We start from the raw sequence: 18,995 nt of genomic DNA, 5'->3' as shown, positions 1-18,995 counted from the left end.
TAGAGAAAGACACTGCCATCTTTTCCTGCATGCAGATCAGTTGACGAGACCAAGGCCCACACCTGAAAACCCTTTCCAAAGGCAGGCAGAGCCACCCCATTCCGTAGCAGCCCTCCAACAAATGGGTGGACATTTCTCATGCCATGACCCCCAACCATTGATGTGGGTGGAACTTACCAGCACCAGCTGGCCACTGACTGTCTCCTTCCTTCTTTCCTACCTTCCTTCCACCTTTCCTTTCCTTTCCCTTCCTTTTCTCCCTCCCTGCTCCCACGTTGGGCCCTGTCCCTCCATCTCCCATTCCAGATCCGGGTGGTGAACGCGTTCCGTAGCTCGCTCTATGAAGGCCTGGAGAAACCAGAATCCAAGACCTCCATTCACAACTTCATGGCCACGCCCGAGTTTCTGATCAATGACTACACCCACAACATCCCTCTCATCGACGACACGGACGTGGATGAGAACGAGGAGCGCCTCCGGGCCCCCCAGCCCCCGTCCCCCAACCAGAACAACAACGCCATAGACAGCGGCATCTACCTGACCACGCATGTCACCAAGTCAGCTACCTCTTCAGTGTTTTCCTCCAGTCCCGGGAGCCCGCTCCACAGCGTGGAGACATCCCTCTAACAAGAACTTGTCTCAGCACATGCACACATGCACACTCGGACTCACACGAAGTCACATGCACACATGCACGCACACACACATATAGGGACCTGCACACCTGCAAAACGGGGGAACAACTAAGGTGGCTGAAGACCTTTCTGGCAGGGCATTTGCAAGAAGCCAAATCCATTCAACAAGGGTGCAGCCTGCCACAGGCTCCTCATCCGGACTGAGGAAGACGAGGACGGGGAGGAGGAAAAGGAGGAAGAGGAGGACAAAAACAGGGAGGAGAAGGTTCTTCGTCCAAAGGAGGAAGGAGAAGAAGTAGAAAGTGTGAAGAGCTGAGTTCCCCACCTTTTTTTCTATTGATGCTTCTTTTTTAACGAACTACAGTTTTACCGCGTTTGCTTTTGGGCTGTGCGGTGGGCAGGGGGCTGCTTTGGGTTTATTGGGAGCTTTTGTTGCACCCATGAAGGAGCAATCAGGTCAGCATATTCATGCAAAAACAAAAAAAAAAAAAAAATGTTGAGTGCTCTGCAGGGCTGTGAAGGGTGCCACCTGAGGGAGCCGCCTGCAAGCGGCCCTGCAGCCACAAAGCAATCCACCCCCAGCAAAAACTAGGCACCTCTGCAGTGTGCATGTGTGTGCATGTGTGCACATATATGTATGTGTGTGGATCTGTACACATGCACATATATATGGCCAGATGCATATTTCAATAAGGAACTATTTACTGGCATGATATTTGCATTCCTCTTATCAGGCATTTTCATTTGGAAATTTCGTTATTGAATGTAGCAAGGGTTTTTTTTTGCTGTTGTTGTTTTTTGTTCTTTTGTTTTGTTTTGTTTTCAGGGAACTAGACTGCAAGAATATCTTTCTGGTCAATCCATTTTTGTCCCTCATCTCCCTGCCCCCACCCTTCGTTCCTGCCCTCTGCCCGGTCCTATTGAGATTCCCAAGAAGGCGGAGAGGGGACGCTCCAGGTCTGGAGCATGTATAATTGGAGCATTTGCACTGAGACCCCTGCCAGAGAGGAGAAAACCCTTTCAATTGAAATTTTAATCTAAAAGGAAAAAAACAAAACATTGATGAGAAAGAGTCCTCCAGTTAGTGCAACGGGAGTTTCGTTTTCAGCTTTCTTTGGTTTCTGCTCCAATTCCACATCCTTCATCCTGGCCACGCCCCCAACTTCAAGAGCATGAAGCACTCTTGGAGTTGTGGGTCCTGCCCAGAGTCCAGGGAGCAGCCCCAGCTGAGCACAGGTCCGAGGGGGCGGGGGCAGGGCCAAGAGTTCAAAAGAAGCCGATGGAGGGAGAGGGAGCGTCAGAAGCCCGGAGGAGCTGGCGGTGGGAGAATGGTGGCAGGGAGGCAGCCACAGTTCAGACCCTGTCCCCTCAGCACCTGCCATCACCAAAGTACTCTTTCCACCCTAGTCTTTGCGTCCAGAGGCCAAGCTTAAGCCATGAAGGCATGGATTTGTGGCTGAGCACCAGGTACTGAGGGGAGCCTATCCTGGCAGTGTGGGCACCTGGTGGCCAAGCCTCAGTTTCCCCCAAATGAGCAGAGGGGATAAAGAGGGGTCTGACTTTGGCCACCCTCCTGAGGAAGCCCCTAGGTCCACACAGTGATGCATGGGGGACCCTTGCCTTCTGCACTTGCAGGTGTCACATTTTGCAGGGAGGTGGTTGGGCCTGGGGCTCAGCCGCTGGGAGACAGCTGGGACCTGAGGGACAGAGGATTGGAATGGAAGCCACCAATGTGGACTGGCACCCTCAGGAGGCTTGTCACACCTCCACTGCCATCCACACAAACCAAACAGGAGCAGGCACCATCCCCACTATTACCATTAATGCCATGTCACCCCTCAGCAGGAGTCGTCAAATCTCGGGCAAAAGAATTTTGGCTAGAAAAGAAAATCCCATTTTAAAATGCCAGCTGCAGATAACTCAAAGCCATCCCTTTTTTCTAAAGGGCACATTGAGAATGTTACCCATTTGTAAAGTGTTCCCTGATGTCCTTGTTTAGACGATAACAAGAAAAAGGGCAACTCCATTTCTGAGGGTCTTTGTGTTCTTCAACGAGAAATCAAATTTGAGACATTGAAATTGCAGAAGATGAGCTGCGTGCTGCCGCAATCACCGGCTTCTTCTCACTCTGTCGTAGACACACCGATAGGACCAATGGCCAATAGCTATTGAAAGCAAACCCTCACTGCTGCTGTATAAAGTTGCCTGATGTCAATGTCGATCGTCTAGTCCCGAGGTCACCTTTGTGCTGTGGTGTGGAGTTCAGAAACGGGGCACCATGACCCGGAATGTTTTGCTCTTGTTTTTGCAGTCTTCAGGCGGGGGGCCCTGTCTCACTGGGAAGCCCCTCTTTATAAAGCGTCATATTACCTGGAATGGCTTGGTCAACTATGTTCAGTTCACAAATATGTTTTACATTTTTATCTGCCTGTTACAAAGATGAACAAAAAAACGTAATGAGAAAGATGACAGATGCATAATAATTTAAAGTCTGTAGTTGAATTTCCTAACTTATAGACCAAAATTTCCGTGTATACAAAAAATGAAAGGCTCCTTACATCCTGGTCTGGGTAACGTGTGTGATTTATTATTTGGTGAATTAACATGCGGAACAAAACAAAGGTGCCTTCACGCCGCTTTAACAGAGCTGGAGAAGCCATGGGCAGGAGGGGGTTTCCCCTGGGTGTGCAGCAGCCTGGCCGGATGTGTAAGCAGAAGAGGAACTAATGCTGGGATGTCAGGCCCCGTGGGGAGGGGCTCCAGCTGCTGCAGGAGCCATGGCTGCCTTGACTTGAAAGGGCCTGTAGTACATGGCCCAGTGGCTCACGCCTGTAATCCCAGCCGAGGCGGGAGGATCTCTTGGGCCCAGGAATTTGAGGCTCCCTGACACACATGCACACTCCTCACTTCTTTTATTGTGGTAAAACACAGATCACAAGCACATTCACGGTGCTGTGCAGCCATCACCACCATCCAGCCGCGGAACTTGTTCATCTTCCCAAACTGAAGCTCTGGCCCCGTTCAACCCCAACTCCCCACCCCCCAGCCCCTGGCACCCACCCTTCTACTTTCTGTCTCTATGGATTTGACCACTCTAGGCCCCTCATACCCTCATAGAAGTGGAATCCTACAGTATTTGCCCTTCTGTGACTAGCATGATGTCCTCAAGGGTCACCCATGTTGAAGCATGTGTCAGAATTTCCTTTTTAAGGGGAATCATACTCCATTGTCTGGATATGCTGCATTTTGTTTATGCAATCAGCCATCCATGGACATTTAGGTTGCTTCCACATTTCAGCTACTGTGGATCATGCTGCAGTGAACATGGGCATGCAAACTGCCCTTCCAGACCCTGCCTTCCATTCCTTTGGGCCTATACCCAGCAGTGGAATTACTGGATCCTATGGGAACTGTAGGTTGAACCTTTTGAGAAACCGCCATTTTCCACTCTCATCAGCAGTGCAGGAGGGTTCCAATCACAGACGCCTTTGCCAATCCAAAGCCACAGGAAGAAAGCCTGCCATTTCACTCATTCCCTTAATCCACATGCTGCATCCCTAAACACCTGCGCCTGTGCACGCCCATGCTCCACGGTCCCACTCCTGCTTGAGCCCAGAAGAGCCAGGAAGGCAATCCTGTGGCCAAGACTTGCCAGTGACCACCGTGGCGATGGCGCTAAGACCACACTCCCCTCACTTCATTGGATTTCTCTTTCCCTTTTCGACTTGGCAGCATCGGAAGACGCATTTTCCAGGAAGGCTGCCAAGAGAGGAGAAAAATGGCTTCGAAGTCATTCAAAGTATCAGAGTCCATGCTTCTAAAACCAGCGAAAAGACCAATTGGGCCGGGCGCAGTGGCTCACGCCTGTAATCCCAGCATTTTGGGAGGCCAAGGCGGGGGATCACTTGAGGTCAGGAGCTCGAGACCAGCCTGGCCAAAATGATGAAACCCTCTCTCTACTAAAAATACAAAAATTAGCCTGGCATGGTGGTGCACGCCTGTAATCCCAGCTACTTGGAAGGCTGATGCAGGAGAATCGCTTGAACCCAAGAGGTGGAGGTTGCAGTGAGCTGAGATTGTGCCACTGCACTCCAGCCTGAGTGACAGAGTGAGATTCTGTCTCAAAAAAAGAAAGGAAAGGAAAGGGGAAAGGGGAAAGGGGAAGGGAAAAGGAAAAGGGAAAGGGAAAGGGAAAGGAAAAGGAAAGGAAAAGAGAAAAGAAGACAAATTGAAAACAGCAGGCAGAAGAATCGCACCATGCCCTTGCTGCACTGGTGTCCAAGTGCATCCTGAACCATAAGGATGAGTAAGTCCAGATTGAGCCAAAGTCCACACCAAGACAGCTGGCCCTTCATGGAGAGACATCATGCTACCCTAAAAGAATCGCAAATTTGTGTCTGTGAATCCCCTGTCCACAAGCTTCTGCTTCAGACATGACACAGGTGCCACGGGGGAAAATTGGTACTCAGTGAAACAGCTGAGTCCTGGGAGTAAAGGCTTGTGCAGGGGTCTGGGGGAGACCCGTGTGTGAGTGGCCCGTGGCTGCTCACAACAGAAACTTCTCTCACAGTTCTGAAGGCCAAAAGTCCAAAATCAAGGCATGGGCAGGCCATGCTCCCTCTGAAGGCTCCAGGGCAGAATCTGTTCCAGGACCTCCTCTTAGCTTCGGGCATCGCCAGCCGTCCTCGGAATTCCTTGGCTTGTACATGCTTCACTCCAACCTCGGCCTCTGTTGTAGTGTGGCTTTTCTCCCGTGTCTGTGTCTCTCCTCCTTTTTTCTTACGGCTTTTTTTTCTCACCCACAGCACAGTTCAATGCATGTGGGAGGCTGTGTTAGGCTCCAGAAGAAATATAGGCACGGAGGCTGTTTCCGGCTTGCAATTCTGTCACCTCCGAGTCCTTTCTTTCTGGAAGTTCAGATGAGAAAATAGATGGTTTACACCTTTGCTCTTAAGTGCTTACAGTGACACCTGTAGAGTCCCCTGGACTTCCAGAGATGAACATGAAGCACGTGACCCTATCTAGAATTGGTGGACACTAACTTTCCCCACCACAATGACTGCCTGTTATTTCAAGTAACTAGTATGTTCTTATTGGTTTTACATTTTAACATACCAGGCCAGGCATGGTGGCTCCCACCTGTAATCCCAGCACTTTAGGAGGCCAAGGTTAGAGGATCACTTGAGTCCAGGAGTTTGAGACCAGCCTGGGCAACATAGCAAGGCCTCATCTCTACCAAAAGCAAAAATAAAATTTAAAAAAGAGCCAGGCATGGTGGTGCACACCTACAGTCCCAGCTACTCAGGAGGCTGAGGTGGGAGGATCGAATGAGCCCAGGAGGTCGAGGCTGTAGTGAGTCATGATTGCAAAAGAAAAGAAAACAAAACAAAACAAAAAAGAAACAAGAGGGGAGGGAGGGAGGGAGGGAGGGAAGGAGAAAGGAAGAAACGGAGGGAGGGAGGGAAGGAAGGAAGGAAGGAGAAAAGAAAAAAGAAGAGAAAAAAGAAAAAAGAAAGGAAAAGAAAATAAAAGAGGGGTGGATCAATTAGCCCAAGATACACGGGCGATGGAACCAGCCTTCACAGCCAAGCGGTCTAACTCCAGAACCCACTCTTTCGTTTGTTGGAATGTTAAAATATATTGAATGCTAAAATGTTTTTTCTTTTCTTTTCCGGTCTCGAACTGCTGGGCTCAAGCCATCCTCCTGCCTCAGCCTCCCAAAGTGCTGGGAATACAGGCATGAGCCATTGTGCCTGGCGTAATTTTTTTTTTTTTTAATAGACAAGAGGTCTTCATATGTTGCCCAAGCTGGTCTTGAACTCCTGGGTTCAAATGATCCTCCCGCTTCCACTTCCCGAAGTACTGGGATGACAGGCCTGAGCCACCATCCCCTGCCTATTTTTAAAATGTCTGAGGAGGCTCCATACTGTTTTCCATAGTGGCTGCACTATATCCGCCCGTAGCGTGTGAATGTTCTTTTCTCCACCAAAGCTTGTTTGCTTTAGTTTGATAGTAGCCACTCTAATTGGAGTAAGGTGATATCCTCAATATGGTTTTGATTTGCATTTCCCTGATTACTGACGTTGAGCAATTTTTTCATATACCCGTTGGGCATTTGTATGTCTTCTTTGGAGAAATGTCTATTTGGGTCTATTGCCCATTTTTAAATTGGGTTGTTATTCTGTTGTCTAAATTCCTTATATATTCTGGATATTAACCCCTTGTCAGACAGAGAGTTTGTGAATATTTTCTCCCTTTTTTTAAAAAAAGAAGATACAGTCTCCCTCTGCTGCCCAGGCTAGAGTGCAGCGGCGTGATCTCGGCTCACTGCAACCCCCACCTCCCAGGTTCAAGCAATTCTCCTGCCTCAGTTTCCCAAGTAGCTGAGACTACAGGCACCCACCACCACGTCTGGCTAATTTTTGTATTTTTAGTAAAGACGGGGTTTTGCCATGTTGGCCAGGCTGGTCTACGACCTCCTGACCTCAGGTGATCACCCGCCTCAGCCTCCCAAAACGCTGGGATTACAGGCATGAGCCACCACACCCAGCCATCAGGGCCATTTTTACCATAATTCTTCTGAGCCCTGGCCACCTTCTCTTCCCCTGAGCACTTTTCACTACCATGCTACACATTCTGTTTCCCATCTCTCCCTCCACATAAGCAAGGAGTTTCACCAGGTTGCCAGAGCGTAGGCAAGGACTGGGCACACAGTAGCTGCTTAATAAATGTGGTTCTTTGACTGATTAGTCTTAAAAAGCTTACACCAGGTAAAGCAGGAGCCCACATTTAGGAGAAGTTAATCATCAAAACCCACAGGGGAGTTCTACAAAATGAAGGGCAGGTCAGCCGGGGCAAGCCTGCCCACCAGGGAGGCCTGCGACATCTGCTCTTATACTTCACCCTGAGGACACTGAACATAGTTGCTCTGTAAAGTCAAGCAAGACTCTGCCCTGACCTGCATCACCCCTGCCCCCACACCTGCAGGAGCCGGAGCTAAACCTACCAGTCCCCCGCCCTATGCCACGTGCTGAACGTATGTCTAGCCTGTATCCTGGACTACTTCTTACCCACTGGCTTTTGAGCAGGGAGTCACTGAAAAATGCATTACTTTTAGTTACTTTTGATCAGGTCTCACTTTTCTGAATGCAAGTGATCCTCCCTAACCCCAGGCCTGCCGCCTGGTGGCTGTGTGTGGGACACGCTCTACCTGAGGGCACTCGGAGGGAAGCAGTGTCTGGCAGCCCCTCACCCCCCCATGTGCAGCATGCGCTGCAGAGCAAAGCCAAGGGTCCCTATTGACTTGCATCACCTTTTATTACACAAAATAGATTTCAGCCATGTTGCACATTCATTCTCGCTATGAATCTGGCTTTAAAAAAATCCCTCAGGATTCAGTCTCGTCGATTTCATGGTTTTCCTTTCATTGATGTCATGCCTCTGTTGTAGTCAGAGTCCCCTCAAAGGACAAAAGCAGATGTGGCTGCCTTGGGTCAGCTCACACAGTGCACTCCCGGCCTGCCCACTGGAGGTGCGGCTCCCATCATCGTCTGGACCGCAACTGCTAGGGACTGTCAAAGCAGCAGCACGCCATCGCCTTCTCCCGCCCTTCTCCAGCAGCACAACCAGTCCTCCCAGCCGGTCCTCTGGGGACCAGCCGTCATGGCGACGTGGTGGCAATGTCCCCAGGCAGCCAACCATCCTGGGCTTCTCTTTGGGCAGGCCTGGGCCAGGGCCTTAGGGGATTTCTGTGTCCATGGTATAAATCTGAATGAGATCAGACACAATATTATCAATGATTGGCTTGGTAAGGTCGTCACTAAACACCTAGAAAGAAGAAGGAAAACAGGCTCCAGTTAGACTCCCTCTGTGTTAAATAAGGCACCTGTCACTAAGCATAGAATCACATTTCATGGGCAGGGGAGGGGCACAGGGACTTGGCTATCCAGGAAGATGGTAGCTCTCCTGCAAAGCCAGTTCAGTTCCAGCTTGTTGAGGCCAATGAAACGCTTCACAAAGCCGAGGACATTCCAGATGGAACAGGCCTCGGTGATCCTCTGACCCAGACAGGAGGGGAGCTGTCCGAGGTCATGCAGGGAATTGGTAACACAGCTGGGTCCAGAGCACAGGCTCCTGCCTCCTGTCTGGGACTCCCTCAGGTCTAGGGTCTCTGGGGACACCGGCAAGAGGAGAGGGTGGCAGTCCCTGTGCAGCCACAGGCAGACTAAGTACCTGGACCCCATGCCCACCACAACCCAGCCCCTGGGGAGCATGTGGACCCCCTCCACAGCCTGGACCACCACATGCAGGAGCACTCGCAAGACGGCAAAGGACATCCTCAGGGCCCATGGCAGGAGGGTTGCAGCCCAGGGCCACGCCACAGGGTGGGGTTTACACCCTGTACCTTCCAAAGGCAGGTCTGGCCTCTGCCCAGCTCCTGGAGAATAACCTCTAGGCCCCTAGAAAATCCCGCCCCGTGTGAGCGTCTTGGTTTACCGGACTGCCAGGCGGTCTGTGTTAACCACATCATTTATGGTGAGGGCCTTGGGCCAGAGTCCCAGCCAGACCTCTGGTGGCTGCAGCCCAAGTAACCAGGGTTGGCCACGCAGGCGCTCCGTGCCTATGCGATCCACCCCCTGAGGAAACCCTGGCTGCCACGGCTGGGGTGAGCTTCCCTAGGTATGACTCCGTGCACGCTGTCCCACACTGTTGCTGAAAGAAACACGTGCTGTCTGCACAACTCCCCTGGGTGAGGAGCCACTGAAGCTCATGCCTGGTCTCTCCTGGAGCCTGTCCTGTGCGCCCTGAGCCTTCGCTCACCGTGACCCGTGTCCTTTCCTTGTAATAAACCGGAACTCAGAGTGTGACGGCTTTTCTGAGTTTTCAGCCCAGCACAGCACTGAGCCCGAGGGCACTTTGGGATCCCCAGTGATAAGGGAAATAGTAAGCAAAGCAGCAAGACCTTGGTTAGATGCTGCGTCTGTAGCTACCCTGTGCCCAAGCTTGCTGCCTGGGGAACCAATGTACCAATAAGATCAAGGCCTTGGGCCAAGTCAAGGCAAGAACTAGACCTAAGTCCACCCCTGCTGAATGCTCCGAAAGAACCATAGGTTCCTCTGTGGCCTCCAACCTCAGGTAGGAGATGGTAACCTGGACACCCTCCAAGTCCTGACTCAGGAAGCATAGCTGTCTTACCCTGGGCTCTGGGTGAAAAACAAATACTTCAGAAATGCACACTTGTTTGCTGGGGTCCGTCACCTGTGTGCTCCTGGAGACCCCAAGCTCAGAAGCAATCATGAAAAAGCATTCAGGGGCTGGGCATGGTGGCTCATGCTTACAATCCCAGCACTTTGGGAGGCCGAGGCGGGTGGATCACTGGAGGTCAGGAGTTCCTTGAACCCCGTCTCTACTAAAAATACAAAAATTAGCCGGGTGTGGTGGCAGGCACTTGTAATCCCAGTTACTTGGGAGACTGAGGCAGAAGAATCACTTGAATCAATGAGGCAGAGGCTGTAGTGAGCCGAGATCTCACCACTGCACTCCAGCCTGGGCAACAGAGTGAGACTCCTGTCCCTTTTTTAAAAAAAAAAAAAAAAGCAGGGCCAAAACGTGGAAGCAGCCCGCGTCCATCGATGGATGAATATGTTAATATCATACAGTCCATGCAGGCCATGAAATATGATTCAGCCATCAAAAGAAAGGACATTCTGAGACAGGGGTTCCAACATCGTGCTCAGTGAAAGGAGCCAGTCACAGAAAGGCCCGCACTGTAGGATTCCACTCCTGTGAGGGGCCTCAAAGGAGAGCCGTGAACTCTGTAGATGGACAGTGGAAGGGTGGGTGCCAGGGGCTGGGGGGTGGGGAGTTGGGGTTGAACGGGCCAGAGCTTCAGTTTGGGAAGATGAACAAGTTCTGCGGCTGGATGGTGGTGATGGCTGCACAGCATCGTGAATGTGCTTCTGCCCCTGGGCCGCACACTTAAAAATGGTGAACGTGGTACAACTGAGGTGATGTGCATGTCACCACAATTAAATATAACAGTCCAGAACAGGTGACAACCCTGGGACACCTGACAGCAGAAAGGACACAGACCCGAGTCCTAGTAGGAGACACTGCTGGCCTCTGGGGACTTTGCCTTTTTGGGGGCGGTCCATCTGTTTATAAGACAAAGAGCGGCAGTGGCTGGAAAGAGGCAGGTTCCCCTGCTAAGGAGCGAGGGGATGGAGGGCACTCAGTGTGGCTCTGGACGTGGAAGCTTCAGCAGCATTGTGTGACGACCTGCATCATTTCTGACACCGCCACCATCCCTGCTCATCTGGCAAGTCAGAGTGCAGGCAAGCTTCTCCAGGGAAGCACATCAAGCTGCCATACCGAGCCCATGGCAGACAAGTGACAGGAGTCGCTGTAAGAAGTGGTGGCCGAGAGCACACAAGGAAGAAAGGGTTTCAAAAGCCAGGCCATGAGCTCCGCAGCACCCGGCTGGGTGAGGCCTCCCAGGACCCCACTCATCACGAGGGATCAGGCCCGTGCACCCCACCAGCCCATAGGATGCACCTGGATTCCGGAAGCTTCTGTTTCACAGCCCCAAGCTGGGAAGCAAAGGTCAGGTCAAGTTTAGCAACCTTTAAGAAGAGCTGGGTGAACATAAGCTCGCCACCCCACAAAGGGTAACTTCTTCGCAGTCTGAACAACAACTGGGTGAGCTGGGCCGCCAGCAAACAACTTGCTGGTGGAGCTACTTCCTGGCTGTGCAGGTTCACCTGGGCTCGCACTCCTCTGGGAGGGGTTAAGCATGGGACGCAGGTGGTACCAGCACACCAGGTGAGGTTCAAGAGCAAGCGCAGAAGACAGAGCAGAAAGGAAGAGAGATGCAGGATAGCCAGGCAGCCCAGGGCCAGGGCCACACCCACCAGATGTCCCCAGAGAGTGTCTGCCCTCACCAGAGTCCAACCCTGAGCACAAGACAGCCATGCTATCTGAAAGTCCCTGAGCAGCCCGAGCTGTCCACACAGACGGCCCTGCACCACCTGCACACTGCCTCGGGGACAGGGTGCTTCCAGCCTGAGACTAGGAACACGGGGGCATGGGTTCAAAGACACATGGGCACGCGCTATAGTGCCAGGGTGGCGCAGGAGATGTGGCGGCATGGGGCAGACGAGCTGCCTGGCCTCAGGCGCTCACAGCTGACTGGGGATACGAGATTAGACAATAAACATGCAAAAATCAGCAAGTGCTGTGGTCGTCCACAAGGCACACGGGCCAGGGAAGAGAGGCGGGGCGCCTCTATGCAGAACAACAGCGGCCACCTGGCAAGCTGTCCGATGGGCAGGCCTACAGAGTTCTACCATCTATCCCTCCAGGATCTACCTATTAATACCTATCAGTCACCCGCCACCTGGCCCATCAGCTCTCTCACCCATCCACCTAGGTGTCTGTCAACTAGCCAGCTAGCTGTCACCTACCTAGTCACCCAGCCCTCTCCGTAAAGCACCCCAGATGTTTCTGATGGGAAGCCAGGTTTAGTGACCTGTGACCACACTCAAGTTCCCACTCAGTTCAGTAAAAGTGGTTCTCCGCTGGGGCAACCCGCCTCCCGGGACACCGGCGACGTCTCGGTGGAGGCTAGCACTCCTGTTCGACATCCGGGATCCCTAAATGGCAACTGTGCTGAGGGAGAGCCTGGCCCAGGCCATCAACAGGGCACTCTGAAGCGTCCATGCTCCCCAGCAGCCCGTATCTTTCTTCATGGATAATTAACAGAAAGAATGTGGTGAGCACTGCAATACAGACGTCCAGAGGGAAAGGGGGCACGTCCGGTATGCCAAGCAGCCACCTCACCTGCCACCACGGCTTCTCAGCCTCGACTTCGGCGGGCACTTCAACTCCGTAGACCTGCAGGGCCAGGTAGAGCACTGCCACGGCGATGTGCTGGGCCTGGAAGCGGAGGCACAGCCCCCCGTGGTAGCTGTCCCGCAGCAGGGCCCAGGCAGTGACAGCAACAGGGGTCCGCTGCCAGCTGTGGCGGTTCAGCCAGTTCTTGAGGGAAACCAGGTAGTGGAGCAGATACTGCAAAGACACATCCATCAGCCTTTGGTCCCACCAGCTGCTCTCCTCATGCTGACATAATCTTATCAGCACCTGCACCAACCCTCCAGCGGCTTCCATGTCCCTTAGGAAGAAGCCCCAAGGCCTTCTGCTGGCCCCATCTCCTGCCCCTCCCACCCCGCCTTCCAGCGCACCCTGTCTAGGGCCTTCACACTCATGGCGCTGTCTGCCTGAAACCAGCTCACCATATGCACCTGCCCACTCTCATCCTCCAGACCCAGCTCTAGGGAAACCTATGAGGGCCACCCCCACCGCAGTCCCTCTCAACCACAGGGCCCGCTCTGGCCACCATGAAATTCCTCGGGGCCTGGTGCTCCGGAGAGCACCCTCTTCATGGGCAGAACACAGGGTGCCGCTCCCCATGCACCTGGCCTGCTGCCAAGGGCACATACTGTCCTCAGCCACAACATCCAAATGACCTCCCAGCCCAGCTGCCAGCTCCTGCTCTCAGAACAGACATTTTGCCGGAACCTCACACAGTAAGACAGACGCTGCAAGCTCTCTGGACAGTCTGGAACACACATGTGTGTGTGACCCCAGCACACCATGCAGGAGGGATACATAGGTTACTTTCCGTCCCAGCCTTGACTGGAAGGAGGGGAACGGGCTGGCAGGCTCCCAGCCACACCAAGCTATCGGTTTCCCATCTGGGCACAGATCACACACCCCCCGAGCTCGGAGTGCTGCTCTTTTCTAAGCCTTGTCACCTTGACAGCTCCACCCTGCAGCCACCAGGACATCTCCCACCTTCCCCCAGGATGCTCACCAAGCATTCTGCCCACTAAGACACTACTGTGCAGAAATCCCAGACCAGGGCTTTCCAGATACTAAGGTGGGAGTGTGGAAGGCTGGAGGCAAGATCATAAAGGCAACACGAAGGGCTTGTGCAGCTGGAACTGTCTCTCACCTTGGCTGTGGTGGTAGGTCTGTGAACGGAGACATGATAAAATGGAACAAAACAAAATACACACAGGAATACACGTGGAAGTAAGGATGCCAGTGGACTGTGTCGCTGTTGACATCCTGGCTGTGCTCCCCTTGGGGGAGACTGGGCCAAGGGTACATGTCACAACCGCGTGGGAAAATACAATAATCTCAGTAAGAGTTGTGATGAAAAAGAATGAAACTCCTAGCCCAGAGCCCCAAACCACAACCCCACCATCTCTGTCTCCAGCCAGCCTTCTGAGCCGCCCATGCGTGGGGCTGCGGTGCCCAGAGCATCGTGTGCCAGTTGCCTTAGCGTTCCACTTTTCCCTTTCGCTGCTGTTTGAAATGGTTCTTCTGTTGAGACTCACACGTTCCTAGATGGCTTCCTAAGCACAGTTGAGCTGGATGCATGCTCCAAGGCACCACAGCATCTCCCGGGGATGGGGACTCTGGCTGGTCACGAAACCAGCCTGCTTCCCCAAGGCCCAGCATGCATACCATCTATATGGGCCATAGGAGCTGCCACAGCTTCAGCGGGCCACATGGACCCCGCCCACAAGTGAGCAGGCAGAAAGGCAGAAGCTGAAATGAGATTTGGCTGAGAAAACCCACAGGAGTGGGACAGGAGAGGCCAGGCGGCCAACCCGGCCACAAACACGGAGCGGGGAGACCCAGTTCCCAGCCGCAGCCCTGCTCTCCTTCTGTGCTGTGCTCTCGAGTATGAGATGGGATGCACTTTTGGGATAAAGAACAAAGACCATGGCTTGAGCCTCTCCAAACAGGCACCAATTCCCTAGCATGTACCTTGTGTGGATGCTGGAAGGAGACCTGGAAGCGCAGAACTCTCAGCATGAGAAGCTCACACTGCACAATGCTGTCCCGGAGCTCCCAGAAGCGGGAGTCCAATTCCAGGGGCTCACCGCTCGGGTTAAAGTACCTGCACAGAGAAATGGCAATGCTTCAGTAGCCAGTGCAGTCTCCCCTGAGCACTGGATGGCTCAAATTGCTTAAGTCACACAATGTCCAGATGCAAACTACATTGTCCATCTGCAGATTAATGTAGGGTCATTTTATTTGTGTTTTTATACAAAAATTCTTCATCTCCACATCTAGTGCGCAGAATGAAAACAGTAAGCAACACAGGAAAGAAGCCAGGTCCTAGTCTTAGCCAGATGGGCTGTCTGCTATCATTCAGCAAAATGTCAAGTGCAAAGACTGGCTGTTGGCAATGGCTCCAGAGGAACCGGAAGCTTGAGCATGCCAAGTCGGTTGTGCTTCCTGTTATATTCAGCCTGGCAGTAGGGAGTCTTCATCACCTGAGGTGGCAATGCCCAGGGCTCTCGCTCTGGGCCCAGGGAACGTATTTTTTTAATCTTATTTTTATTGTTTATTTATTTATTTATTTATTTTTGAAACGGAGTCTCGCTCAGTCGCCCAGGCTGGAGTGCAGTGGCGCGATCTCGGCTCACTGCAAGCTCCGCCTGCCGGGCTCACACCATTCTCCTGCCTCAGCCTCCTGAGTAGCTGGGACTACAGGCACCCGCTGCCACTTTTTTGCATTTTTAGTAGAGACGGGGTTTCCCCGTATTAGCCAGAATGGTCTCGATCTCCTGACCTCGTGATCCACCCGCCTTGGCCTCCCAAAGTGCTGGGATTACAGGCATGAGCCACCGCGCCCGGCCTTATTTTTTATTTTTTGAGATAGGGTCTTGCTCTGTCTTTCAGGCTAGAGTACAGTGGTGCAGTCACAGCTCACTGCAGCCTTGACCTCCTGGGCTCAAGCGATCCTCCTGCCTCAGCTACCAAGCAACTGGAACCACAGGCATGTGCCACCACACCCGGCTAATTTTTGTATTTTTGGTAGAGACAAGGTTTCACCATGTTGGCCAGGCTGGTCTTGAACTCCTGGACTCAAGCGATCCACCCGCCTCGGCCTCCCAAAGTGCTGGGATTATAGGCGTGAGCCACCATGTCCAGCCATCCAAGAAAGATATTTAAGCCTCTCATGAGAATGAGGTACTCCAAAAACTGAACATTTCTCAGTTTTATATTTCCCAGGTCGTTTTTCCTTCGCCTTGGCGAAGACCCTGCATCCTGCCCCAGCAGGAACACACCTGCTTGGGCCAGCTGTGCCATGCCCACGCCCACACCCACAGCAGGGCGAGGCCCCTAAGCAACTGGGACCCACCACCTGGCTGGGTCTGCACCCTCCTGATGCAGGCAAGCTCTTCTGCATGCAGCCATCCCTAAGACTTCAACAGAATCTTCTTTGACATGCCTCTCCAAGCTCCCTCTGCTCAAGCCCCACCTCTACCCTCCATCCAGCTTTCCAGGCTCCCCATAATCTGGCCCAGCTTTTCTCTCACAGACCCCACTGGCGTCTGACATCAGGCTCCTTCCCACGTTTGCTGCTAGTGTTTCTGGCCCTGGTTCAAGGCCATCCAGGTACTTCCTTTCAAGCTCCACTGCTGGCACCTGGTGGGCAGGGCCCCGTAGGAGCCTTCCCTACCCTTCCCCCCCACCGCGTGGACACCAGGAGCCCATCCAAATGCCATTACCTGTTGGACACATTGATGATGTCACGAGTCCGCAGGTGCTGCTCTTCCACTTTGCCAGCCAAGTAAATGGAAGACATGGCAATCAGGTAAGGGTCATAGGCATCCAGATTGGTCTCACAGAAGAACTTATGGTAAATGGTGCAAGCAGTGGCAATGGGAATGGACCGCATCCCTAGCTTGACACCTGCAGAGAGAAAGCAGGCAAGAGAGGACTTCAATCCAGCGCTGGCTCACTGCTCCAGTGAGGGAAGCCATTGGAATGGGCCCTAGCAGGTACAACCCTTCTTGGACAAGGCTAAGAGCTTCCAGCAGAGCCAGTGGCTCCTGCTGGGTCTCTCACTGGGCTCTTAGACTCCAGTGGATGACCCAAGCCCCTAGGGACGGTGTTCAAATGCAGACTTCCCCTTCTGTAGGTCTGCAGCTCTGAGATTCTGCACTTCTGACAAGCCCCAGGTCATGCCCATGTCAGGGGTCTGTAGACCACGCTCTGGGAAACAAGCGTTCCAAGTACTGCTCAGTTAGCAACTGGCATAGCAGCTTCTGCAAAACCTTGGGAAAGGACCGTACGCTGGTGTGTCTGGGTTCACCTTAGCAAGCCGCTAGCTAGAAGTCGCCCAACCCACAGCTACGACGACAGAAGAGAAACGGCCTCGTGGGTACCACAAGTCCTGAAGTCACAGTGAAAGATTATACTGGGCACTGGTTTCCTAGTTCACGGGTTAGAAGAGGTGAGCAAAGCAAGCAGTGTGACTGCCAAGAGTAACCACTCGCACTGCAAAGAAAAGGCAATGTTTATGGCCACGGCCAGGCACGGGGGAAGGACTCCAACACGTTGAAAAGTGGGCTGGGCATGCTGATTTACGCCTGTAATCCCAGCAGGAGGATTGCTTGAGCCCAGGAATTCGAGATCAGCCTGGGCAACAGAATGAGACCCTGTCTCTACCAAAAAAAAAGAAAAAAAAGAAAAAACATTTTAAAGTTAACAAAACTCAAAACACCAGAACACAACTCAGTGGATTCACTTAGGGGTTAAAGCCCATCCCCAGCCCATTCCTGAATGGCTCCTAAGAAAATCACTGCCCTGGTGCACAGAACCAAAACAAATTCACACCAACCAGGGTTCACAAGAGGTTAAATGATATCCACTAGGCCAAAACAGGAAGGTGGAGAACCAACAATCAACCATGAAATGATAGCCGGCGTCCTCTGCCTAAGAAGGTAGATCAGTTCCCTAGGGCTACTGCAACAAATCACCACAAATTCAGTCACTTAAACAACACACATTTATCCTCTCCTGATCCTGGAGGTCAGAAGTCCAAAACAAGCCTAGAAGGCTAAGATCAACGTCTTAGCAGGGCTGGCTCCTTCTGGAGGCTCCATGGCAGAAATCTGTTTCCTTGCCTTTTCTAGCTTCTAGAGGAGGGCTGCATTCCTTGGTTGCTGGCCCCTTCCTCCATCTTCAAAGCTTCTAACTCTGCTTCTGTCCTAATGTGGCCTTCTCTGATGGTAACTCCTCCTGCCTTTCCCTTATAAGGATGGTTACATCCAAATAATCTAGGACGATCTCCCATCTTAGGGTCTTTAACCACATCTTCAAAGTCTCTTTTGCTATATAAGATGACATTCACAGGTTCCAGGGATTAGGACAGGGACATCTTTGGGAAATCAATATTTAGCCTCCTACAAAGAACAAAGGTTTATGCAATACATTTTATAAAGAAGTCCCTCAGAAGGTCTAAACTTGTTATATAGAGACAATTCCTACCTGGGACCCCTCATTCCAGGAGATGCCAGTTACTGACATGACCTTCCAAGCCTTGTTTTACAATGCTGTTACTGACATGACCTTCCAAGCCTTGTTTTACAGAGCAAAGCCCAATTTACATGGACCCTCCGAGCAGATGGTAGATGAGGTGTCACTGCTATCCTTCCCTAATAATAACATTGCAACTCTTCTTGCAAATTACAGTACATTTACATATCACTGGGATGAACAGTCCTGCAGCATTCCTTAGACTCTCTGTCCCCCTTGAGTGGAAAGCACATCTGCCCAACCCTTCTCCCCCAAGCAGTAAAGGTAGGAAATAACTCTCTGCCAACTAACAGTATCTCCTATCAAGACACTGTTGACGGGCCGGACGAGGTAGCTCACGCCTGTAATCCCAGCACTTTGGGAGGCTGAGGCAGGTGGATCACCCGAGGCCAGGAGTTCAAGAGCAGCCTGGCCAACATGGTGAAACCCCATCTCTACTAAAACTACAAACATTAGCCGGGCGCGGTGGCACATACCTGTAATTCCAGCTACTCGGAAGCTGAGGAAGGAGAACTGCTTTAGTCCAGGAGACGGAGGTTGCAGTGAGCCGAGATCACGCCACTGCACTCCAACCTGGCCAACAGAGCGAGACTCCGTCTCAAAAAAAAAAAAAAAAAAAACACTGTTGATGGCTGGATGGAAACGCGGAGCCCAACACTATTGTGGATATCCTGGCAGGGTTCGGAACAGGAGCTGCATGCACCCTAGGTCCTTGGAGTGACAGGAACCCCCGGACAGCCTTCTCCAAAATGCTCCGCGAGACCAAGCGCCAGTGCAGGCCCGCGGGTGCGGCAGAAGGCGTGGCGCACTGCGCAGAGCTGCAGGTGCCCGGGCTGGTCCCCGCCTCGCTGGAGGCCCGACCCGGCCACGTCCTCTCCTAGGGCCTGCATACCGGTTCACGCCATGGGGACACATCGCGGCTCACTGCTCAGCACACCGGGCGCGGCGCAAAGGCGG

The 18,995-nt window shown here is 52.5% G+C and overlaps 2 protein-coding genes across 7 annotated transcripts in view; one reads left to right on the top strand and one right to left on the bottom strand.

The window, feature by feature from the left end:
* Nucleotides 1-1,536, top strand: part of ATP2B3 (ATPase, Ca++ transporting, plasma membrane 3) — a 45,468-nt gene extending 43,932 nt beyond the window's left edge. For all 6 annotated transcript variants that reach the window (XM_011955851.1, XM_011955854.1, XM_011955853.1 and 3 more), the window contains one exon: nt 307-1,536. In XM_011955851.1, coding sequence (XP_011811241.1) covers nt 307-627 — 321 coding nt within the window. In that variant the 3' untranslated portion in view covers nt 628-1,536. The remainder of the gene's footprint in view (nt 1-306) is intronic.
* A 6,399-nt stretch (nt 1,537-7,935) lies between these two features.
* Nucleotides 7,936-18,995, bottom strand: part of FAM58A (family with sequence similarity 58, member A) — a 12,211-nt gene continuing 1,151 nt past the window's right edge. Inside the window, exons 2-6 of the mRNA XM_011955855.1 lie at nt 16,226-16,409; nt 14,472-14,604; nt 12,474-12,701; nt 8,366-8,462; nt 7,936-8,153 (exon numbers count right to left, since the gene is read on the bottom strand). Of these exons, the coding sequence (XP_011811245.1) occupies nt 8,373-8,462; nt 12,474-12,701; nt 14,472-14,604; nt 16,226-16,409 (635 nt within the window). The 3' untranslated portion in view covers nt 7,936-8,153; nt 8,366-8,372. The remainder of the gene's footprint in view (nt 8,154-8,365; nt 8,463-12,473; nt 12,702-14,471; nt 14,605-16,225; nt 16,410-18,995) is intronic.

This window comes from Colobus angolensis, unplaced genomic scaffold (assembly GCF_000951035.1).
Source record: "Colobus angolensis palliatus isolate OR3802 unplaced genomic scaffold, Cang.pa_1.0 Scaffold402, whole genome shotgun sequence".
Lineage (NCBI taxonomy): Eukaryota > Metazoa > Chordata > Mammalia > Primates > Cercopithecidae > Colobus > Colobus angolensis.
Note: the sequence above shows the minus strand (reverse complement) of the source record. Positions and strands in the feature narration are given on the sequence as shown.